Raw genomic sequence first — 9949 nt, 5'->3', positions numbered from 1 at the left:
AAAATTTTGGCTGTACGAGTTTTTTTTTTGGCCAGCGATAGTACGGGGTGATCAAGGACTGTTTAAGTTAGTGATACTGAATTTTATTTTTAAATGGTAGGTACAAGTGGACTACTGGAGTAACTTCCGGTTGTTGATGGCTTCACACTGACAGCCGCATCAAGTCAAATTTGACATTTGAAATAAATGCCGGTGAATTGTTCGAGAGAAGAGTTAATTTATGTTTAGAGCAAAATGGGGAGCACTTCGAGAATTTCCTTTAGTTAATTCTTAGATTATTATTCCGAATTTCAACTTTGATTTCTTTTTGCCGTTAATTTTTACTCTCATCATAACCTACCATTTTGTCGTTGTTAATGCTACGTCAGCGTCAGATATCTGTCAAATAAATCCACAAAACATATTCGAATGCCGTGTTGTAAATAGCCGAATAAAAAAATGTTCTTAATTGTATTGCCAACTTAAACAGTCCTTCTTGATCATCCGGTACTATCCCGGACACGGAATCTTGGGCAACATTTTTTATACATTTCTTTAAAAAATGATGTAAACGAATCATTAGTGCCATTAATGAATGACAATTATTAAAAATCACAAGTCCATAGTATTTATCTAATTTTAAAAAACTTATCAGATAATAGTGACCGAATTATTCTCCTGTCAACTTATTTAATTCTAGTGATGGATAAATGACCGGTCATTTATTTTTGGTCAAAGTTGACCGGTCCTTGATCGGTCAATTACCAGTCATTATTGGTCAAAAAGTAGGAACTAGTTAAACATCACAAAATGATTCTTTCAATGTCAAGGATTATTTTAATACCAAATAATGGTTCGTAATTTCATTTTTTATAAGATTTATTGATCGATAAATTATTGTTCTAAAATTGTGTAAGTGAGGTTAAGTTTGAATTGTTTGAAGTTATACTTTGTTTTTTCTTTAACATATTTGATTGAATTTTAACTTTTTGTTAATTTAAAACGCTTTAAAACTTTCAACACAACTGTGGGTGTGTATTTTCAGTTTTTTAGTTTCTTTTAGAATTTAAAAAAGTAGGTAAGTATTTTATGAAAATAAAAATATGTATATTGTACTATGGCGGCCAAAAAATTTTGGCCGTCACTTTCTTGACATTCAAGTAAAGTGTAAATAAACCTTTAGGAATCGTAACCCCACATTCGATTCTTGTCATTTTGACAATCAATTTAAACTGTTTGAAGCTCAGATATTCCAAAAATCCGACATGAATGAACAAAATTAGAGCAATCGTACATAGATAACCTGAGGTAAACGTTCTGTGTAGCAAAAATGACAAAATAATTTTGAGTTTTGAAATTTACCACCCAAAAATAACGTTCATAATCAAGACGGTAATCACGATGACAATAAAGTACGGAATACAATTTTTTTTTTTTTAATTGACAGACAATGACGGCCAAAATTTTTTGGCCGGCATAGTACTATGGCGGACAAAAAATTTTGAACGATCAAATTTTGGCATATCAAAAAATGTCAATGTAAGCTGCCCTTTACTGTTATTATGACGTTTATAAATTAAATCGAAAAATTGACGGTTTGAAGTAAACGTCTATCAAGTTTATAATAATAATTTAGTGATACAATGCCAGCCGTATCTGAATTTCCTAAAGCCAAAATACCCTTCACCAGAGGGGTATGTCGTATGGGCAAATTTCGACGAATTTATCGAAGGGCACTATCCATGCCATTATGCGGAAGTGGGAACACACTGGGACGGTTGTTCGGCGTCCAGGTTCTGAAAGAAAGCGGGTGTCTTTCGTGGAACAGAACGAGGCACCCCCGAACTATCACCGAAATCTGTGCCTGTCCATGAGAAATAGATTGCTCTTGGTTGTACAACAAAATGGAGCAATGATCAAATATTGACTTCTTCAGTTTTAGTTGTAAAGTTTTTTTTATTTTAAACTTTTAATTTTAAGTTTAATAAATAAATGTTATAATTTGTTAGTATTGTGGATTGATCTGTACTTTGAATTTTTTGATATTTGCGTACCAAAATACAACCTGTTGGGTCGTTCTGTCTTGACGTAAATAGAACTAAATTTGGTTTCATCTATGATGAAGACATTCCTGATTTTGTGTTGATGCTAAACCTCTAAGAACTAGATAGGTACGTATCTACATTCTACACCACTCGATAGCCTAGAGGCTGCAGCGACTTTCCCAATTTCGACGGCAAAGACGAAACGATTAAGATTCATCCACGTTCACCATTCGTGAGCCGACATAGGCACACCAAAATTTTTGTGTTAATCTATGATTGACTAATCTGTCACTGGTGACATGACAAGAAAGGCAAAAATAAAAAATGAGGTTAGTTGACCATAAAGCCAGTTTTACATTTATATGTCAAAGGAATAACAAGTCGTTCAAAATTTTTTGTCCGCCATAGTACTATTCCGGACACGGAATCTTGGCCACAACTGACATTTAACTGACAAATATGTGTGACCTGGCCTTTAATGAATATAACCCAACTTTTGACTCCCTTCCCTCTGGAGCGCGTTCATAAAATATGGGCGAAGGTAGTGTGGGGAATATCACGTGACTGCAGTGTCACTCCGGCATTATGAACGGAATCGGGTAAACGCGTGTTTCCGTGTCCGGAATAGTATGTCATGTTAAGAAGACACAAAAACGAATGAAAAACAAAAACCACTTCTTCCTAATAGATAAAAAGCTTAATAATCGTTTTCCACAATGATCTTTATTAAAGTTTTAGATGTTTCATTGTCATAATTTACATATTGATTGTCATAATCCATTTCTTCATTGTCAGCAGCTACAGGTCGACCAGATCAGCTTGGCTAGTGACGCAGTGGACTGAAATCCCTCCCACTAGAGAAGCGCACTTGTCTGTTGGGTCTGGAAGTGTTTAGATCGTGTACAAACGGGCGAAAATCAGCGCTTCAAACTTCAAGTGAACAGCATGTCCGGGCTGTTTTGAGCAGATTTGCTTCGTTGAGTGTACCGTACATACCTACAACCATAGCCATATCCTTGTCTAACAGAGACTCGCTCGTTTCCTCTTGTGCGCATCTCACTCGCCAAGCTATTCTGGTCAAGGTGTACGTAAATGAAATCAGACAACCCAACATAACCTCATCTCATCAATCAAACAGTCATCATATCCTATAATCTTATTATAAGCGGGAAATTGAAATTTTAAAAATGACTGGTCATTGACTAAAGCTTGTTTGACACGATGCTAAATTTCGTAGTAAATTTGTTAGAAAATGAGAGAGACCCTTGACAGGACCAATGTACGATCAGGATCATAGTCTGTCTTTGTCAGATCCTGATCGTTCATTGGTCCTCTCTCATTTACTAGTAAATTTTCTCAAAAGTTTAGTATCGTGTCAAACAAGCTTAAGTCAATTACCGGACCTCACAACACTATTTAATTCCTATACGCCTATACAGCAAGTTTTACAGTGGACGATCTCATTTATCTACTAGATATTTAGATATTGCAGTAGCAAAAAAAAAATTCTAAAATGTAGTGTCATAAAATTTTGAGTGGAATTGATTTTAACAATAAGTGAATTTCAAAAATCTTGTGTTGCCGGTATAGTCTGTCGAACAATAGTTTTTTTTTTAATACGCCACTGGCTAACGGTCCGAAGTTCACCTCCAAAAGTCCTTTTTTTACGAGTAGTCGAGTACGAGGAGTACGACAACATTTCTAGGGATTTTTACGAGATTTAGTTGGAGATATGGTGATAAATAGTAAATACTTATCATAGATGTACTTATAACCCAAAATGTTGGAATTATAAGCGAAAACGTCCGCGTAATAATTAATTTACTGTTCCGACAATTGCGTAGTTTTAATAATGACAGTTTGTTTGCTTAAAAAAGAGGTTGGAAGGAAACTTACGTACCTTTTTTAACAACGAATATGAGCCAAGAACAATGTTAACTTAATTTCGTTTTTTGCTAACAAAGGTAATGTTATAATTTAATTGTCTTTTATGTTAGTTTTTCATAAAAGTTTATTGAGCAGTGTTTAAGAGGCGGTTCACCATGGAGGAACCTAATCACGAAGTTGATAACATAACATAGAAGAAATAAAAAGTTGGAGGACATGACGAAAAGTATGGAATTAGATTCTGTTGGCACGGTACTCTGGTTACAACAGGCTGATGCACTTAGTACATTTACAAAGATGTGGTATCACGTTTTCCTGTGGGCATTATTTTCTTCAATATTTGTGCATACCGTAAGATAACTATTTATAGTCAGTTATTTAAATAACAATTTTAACTTGATGATTTAATTTTTTTTATAATCATTATTCTTTTTGTAACTTTTCCAACCTTCAAGCTCGAATTTTACTAATATATTATTTTTCAACAGATTGCTGGACTCATTGCTTTTCTTACATTAAGAAAACATAAATTTGGCAAATTTTTTCCATTAGGAATATTGTTGATGGGTGTTGTTACTCCAGCCGTCACGGGAATTGTTAGCAGTGCAGCCATCGCATTTGTGTATCGAGCTTCAAGTTTGCCAATGAATCCCTTGTATGCACTTTTCTGGGGATGTGGACAAACTGTTTTAACAGCCTGTATGGGTTTTACACGTATCCTTGCCACACTATGAATTTGTAATGGACTCACTTGGTGATTTTTAGATAATTTACAATCTATAATAAATGTGATGGTGCTAAACGCATGTAATAACTTATATAGAATAGGTATTTTGTATTATTTCATTTCATAATTTATTTTTTAAATCAGTTTATTTGTTAGTTTATGAACTGTAAAAATACACATTTTAGTATAGAACAACCATTTTGTATATAACGCACTGTAAAAATAGTATATACAAAGAAATTAAAATTATTGCGCCTAACTAATGCATTTTTCTTTTTACATTTTTAAAGAAAATAATTTTAAATGATCTATAAACAGATAATTACTATGTAAACACCAGTAGCGCTTTCTAACAAGTAAAGTTACATTCTGATTTGGGACTATTATGTACTTACTTTCTCTAAGTTCTAAATACAATATTGTTTTGTTATGGTTAATGTAAATATATGTATCATTTTTATTATACAGAAGCGAAATTAATTTATAAAAGTATAATGCCAACAACAATAGTAAAATGAACAAAACAAAACCTACCAAAAAAAATTTGGTTCTCTTTCTGAGAAAGTAGTTTTGTTTTTATTTTAGATAACAGTAGTGCTTATTGTTTTCATTTATAAATGGACATGTATGCTCGAGGAAACTGCTACCTTTAAAAACCACAAATTCGCTAGTACAATTCTGGATCAAAGGATCTAACTGAAATATCTCTAGCCTCTTCTAAGTGACGTTGTATCAATATTTTTTGTGATGTAATTATAGTATTTAAAGAAATTAGAAGAGGAAGGTACATCATTGAACTTGGATTTATTTGTGTGTATTTGTTTTTACAAAATGATGAAATGAAAAACATGTGTAAAAATTGTTTAACACTACAAATAAAACACAAAATATCAATTTAATATATACTTAGCATGTAGAGATTCAATGTACATTGTATACTTTTAATTTTAAATATGGTATATTAATACAAATGTTGGTGCTTTAACTAGTATGGAACTGATGAGCCTTGTCATCGCATCTAAATATTCGCATTACTCCTGATGGGTAGACATTCATCTACAATTTTCTCCTTGGCCACCAGAAACATACTAACATGAATTAATAAATCAGGAACATTTATTAATACATAATCATAGATTACAAAAAAAAAAATAATAATTTGCAAAGCAGCCAAGGAGGACAGATATATTGTCTATAAAACACATACATCACAATTTCTCTATGACAATTCTATTTACATGAAACAAAGGCCCTGTAGAACCAGATCAAAATAAATTATTTTAACATAACAGTAGACAACGCCAAACTTGCTCATGAAGTTAAACTATGAAATAAACGCTCTGGTCAGCTAACAAGCAATTTTAAATAAATCAGTCACCTATATCTGCTGCACAACCAATCCCAGAAATAATTTACAAGAAGCAGGTGTCTATTAGAAGGAAGGTACCAATTAGTAATAATTCTAATAGAACATTGCTTACAATAAATTAATTTTGGGTTCAAGTCTAATTGCATTAGCTACATAGAGAGCAACAACTCATTTGTTGAGCCACGGGTGTTGAAGACATTCTGCAGCTGTGGCCCTTTTATTTGGATCAAAATCGAGCATCGGTTTTAAAAATGCGGCAAATTCTTCAGCATCTTTTCGACTCCATTCATACTTCTCTGTGAGAACATCTTCTAAACCCCACGGTTTCAAGCCGGTAATGTGCCTCAATTCATTTTTCTTATTGAAAATTAATTTTGAGTTTCTTCCACTTTGAGCAATTCTACGTGGAATATTACCCAAGAGCTCGATAATGTGAGCTAGATGATCTTCATCTCTACAATAATCTTCACCTGAATGCGGTTCAAATAAATAATCTCCTGTTGCCAACTCAAATGCCATGCATGCTGTACTCCAAATATCAGCAGAGGTACCATATTCAGCTCCCAACAGAACTTCCAGAGAACGATATTGACGCGTTTGGATATCTTCAGTAAAATGCTTGTCCACCCAACATGCGTTTCCTAAATCAGCAATTTTCACTTCAAAGTCACAAACTGTAAATGCTGGATCTGCTTCTACTTTTAGTTCACTTCTCGAAGTCAACGATGGCGAATCATCTTCGGACATCTGCACGACCGGTTCAGCAACACTATCTTCACTAGTAACAGGAGGAGCCTCTCCTCCTGCCAATTCATCGAGACAACCATTGGACAACTTATCTTCAACACCCTCTGGAGTTGTTTCAGGACTGGGACTGGTTCCATTACAATCATTATCTGTAGCAATATCACCATTTTCTTTAACTTTCTTCTGCTCTTCAATTTCAATAATTTGTTCCATTTGACGCTTAAGTAACTCGTTAAGTCTTTTCGCCTTTTTTTTTAACTTTTTCTTCTTGTTCTTGCTCATCTTTGTTGGCTGCATCTCTTGTACTGGGGCAGTACTAACTAATGAAGTTGGTAATTTTAAACCTAAATGATGCATTTCAGCTGCTTCACAAGCTAGTCGTCTAATATACTCTTCACTAACACATATCAGAACATTTTCAGGTTTGATATCAGTATGTATGATTTTACATTTTGTATGTAGATAGTCAAGCCCTTCTAAAACTTGTTGCATTATGGTTCGAACATTATCTAGAGGAATACCACGATAATTAGATTTGATTATTAATTTTAATAAATGGTGCCCAAGTACTTCGAAGACCATGCATACATGTACACCATTGACACCGCTGATTTTAAAGTCATTTAACAACTGGACAGTCTTGTTACGTTTAGGGTCCGCAGGATCTGACTCCCTTACCGCTTTTAAAATTTTGATCTCGTCAAGAGCAGTTTCAGTAAAGTGTTCTGCTGACTTGACTATTTTCAAAGCAACAAACCTTCTGTCTTGAAGGTCCCAACATAGCCACACTGTGGAAAAATGACCCCAACCGAGTTTTCTTGTAACGTGATATCGACTTAGAAACAGGTCGCCGATTTTGACAGGATGGTAGCCCCCTTTTCTGTAATCATTGCTATCTTCTTGTTCTTCTTCTTCACTTGTGTAAGGATCATCCTGATCTTCAATCGTCTCATTGCTGGAGCTGTGTGAAGGCTCGGTCTTCGAATTGATGCGATTTTCACCGTGGCCATTCATTTCGTTCTTACCCTTTTTCTTAGCTGGCTTATGTCTTTTCTTTTTAGCTTGTATAGCTAAGACACGTCTATTTACGTCCAATTTTGCGCTCATTTGTAAAAATGTTCAATCAAAAACCACAGGAAATCAATAAGAATGTCAAATAATCATCATTTCTACGAAAACAGTTTTGTTTGATTATGGCCGCCGAACTCGACGAGAATTTCAACAAAAAACGACTAGCGATGGAAGCGCACAGCACACTGCGCAACGTCACAAATTACAATCGAAAAGTAGATCTCAATTATTGCTGGTCTCATTTTAATTTGTTTCAAAATTTTATTTTCACTGTACCATCTTGCTTAGTATCATTTCCACTCATCAACACTTCTAATTTTTTAACTGACATCGACTTTGACAATAGCGTCAGCGTGCTTGGTAGTTGGTAGTTTACGAGTAGATGGCAGATGGCCAGTGGTAGCCCGTCACAAGGGCGAACTTTCCAAGAAGGCAAATTACATTTTTAACAACTAGCTTTAACATTCACAGCACAATTTTCGTAAACTAAAGAAAAATAATAGCTATAGTCCATTTTTTAATTATAGTCGATGGATCAATTAATAAGCAGAGCAACTGTTATATTGCTATCTCTTTTCAACATAATGTAAAACAAGCTATTGGATTTTTGTACGTATTTTATTAAATCCGTCCCACTATTCATCTCGCTTTGACATGTGCGATTAGAGCAAGACGCGAATTGTACGTTTATTCCACTAGCGACGTCAAATTTTTAGGTTAGGTCGTAACTACATTTGTGATGGTTTTGCTTGAAATTTCCGCTGTATGATGCCAAGGAAAGGCTACGCAACTCTTTCTTGAACAGCACCCACTGGCAGAAGCGGACCATTGGCAGAGTACTATCGCGAGCAAAAAATTCTAGTCGTCAATGTCATTTCAAAATTTGGTTAGATTGTCACAAATTACAAAATTTTCCCTGTCTGATTGTGCCCACGTCAACAAAGTGTCAAAAAATTAAATAATTAATGTCAATTAATGTCACACAAATAGAAAGAAGTTGAGTTATACACTGGTGTTTCAATACTCTCGTGTCAAAAATAAATTACTCCCTAGGATTTAGGGATATTCGTTACTAGGTTGCCATAAATTTGGTTAGGTTGGAGGCTATGTGGTTTCTGGTGACAAACAAAAGATATCCCAAAAATGTAAGACAGCAAATTAATTGTAACAGTTGCAAATGACTAATTTCTCGCTAAGTGATAGATGATTTTTCGTTTCACAATCAATTTTGGTTACTGGCGGCATATTTATTTGGACTTAATCTCTCAATTCAAAGTGACCAACCTTAGTCATCAAAATTACTTTTGAAAATTCTAGTTACACACAACATGAAAAACGTTATTTCCCTAAAAGTTCGAATTCTACGGAGTAGGTAATTTATTTTTGACACGAGAGTAGTAAAGTTGACTCAAGTTGCAAAAAACCATTTTGCACTTATATGGAAAATATTCAATCCAAACTATGATTTTCTGGTCCCTTTGCGCCTTTATTTGGTTCAGAAATATTGAAAAAATGCTGTTGCAAATGACAAGTGTTTCTTTGTAACCTGTACCCACTTTACTTAAGGTTCTCGATGATAAATAAGGTAGCCTCAACTCATTGTTCATTTTTGAGACTCCAAATTAAAAGAGAGGACATTATCGACAAATGCTGTGAGTGTGACAAAGATGTTTGTATCGTGTCAAACAGATTAACTTGCATAGATTCCAAATTAAGTGAGATGGAAATATTGGCGCAACCGCTGTCGTTACCTTTTATAATCGAGAACCTTAACTTTACTTCGGCTTCATTACTTAATTTTTTTTTTTAAATATAAAATAATTATCTGGTGACTTTTATTTTAATGGATAATTTTCCTAGCATTATGTTTTAATTTTTTTTTAATTTAAGGCGCAAAATAGAAAAAATATTGTATTATACTCGTTTTATAAGCCATTTTGTCGCACTTGTTTGCTTTATAGCACTCGTCGCTGCGCTCCTCGTGCTCTAAAAAACGCGTGCGACAAAATGGTGTTTTATAAAACTCGTGTAATAAATTACATACTATTATTTAACGCTACTTAAGATTTTGTATCTAAATTTTCATCAGAATAGAACTGATTTTGAATCTGGCGGGGCAAGAAA

At 34.2% G+C, this 9949-nt stretch overlaps 2 protein-coding genes and 1 long non-coding RNA gene across 4 annotated transcripts; 1 reads left to right on the top strand and 2 right to left on the bottom strand.

Annotated features, from left to right (window-relative positions):
- Nucleotides 1-2725: 2725 nt before the first annotated feature.
- LOC138141599 (uncharacterized) lies at nucleotides 2726-3153 on the bottom strand. The gene is made up of 2 exons (XR_011163203.1): nucleotides 3021-3153; nucleotides 2726-2905 (listed from the first exon to the last, which is right to left on the bottom strand). It is a non-coding gene; the product is annotated as an uncharacterized lncRNA (long non-coding RNA).
- Nucleotides 3154-3720: 567 nt separating this feature from the next.
- On the top strand, nucleotides 3721-4897 carry LOC138141596 (transmembrane protein 170A). Of its 2 annotated transcripts, none has more exons than XM_069062339.1 (3): nucleotides 3721-3988; nucleotides 4035-4262; nucleotides 4400-4897. In XM_069062339.1, exons 2-3 carry the CDS (start codon nucleotides 4128-4130, stop codon nucleotides 4643-4645), a joined length of 381 nt encoding a protein of 126 aa, XP_068918440.1. In that variant the 5' UTR covers nucleotides 3721-3988; nucleotides 4035-4127; the 3' UTR covers nucleotides 4646-4897. The 2 variants fall into 2 exon arrangements, with proteins under 2 accessions (XP_068918440.1, XP_068918439.1); XM_069062338.1 differs by having other exon boundaries at nucleotides 3723-3988; nucleotides 4047-4262.
- A 629-nt stretch (nucleotides 4898-5526) lies between these two features.
- On the bottom strand, nucleotides 5527-8205 carry SRPK (SR splicing factor protein kinase). Its single transcript, XM_069062324.1, has one exon. The coding sequence runs from the start codon at nucleotides 7859-7861 to the stop codon at nucleotides 6176-6178; it is 1686 nt and encodes a 561-aa protein (XP_068918425.1). The 5' UTR covers nucleotides 7862-8205; the 3' UTR covers nucleotides 5527-6175.
- Nucleotides 8206-9949: the final 1744 nt, after the last annotated feature.

This window comes from Tenebrio molitor, chromosome 1, assembly GCF_963966145.1.
Source record: "Tenebrio molitor chromosome 1, icTenMoli1.1, whole genome shotgun sequence".
Taxonomy (NCBI): Eukaryota; Metazoa; Arthropoda; class Insecta; order Coleoptera; family Tenebrionidae; genus Tenebrio; species Tenebrio molitor.
The sequence above is the reverse complement of the archived record's forward strand: the minus strand, read 5'-3'. Positions and strand labels throughout refer to the sequence as shown.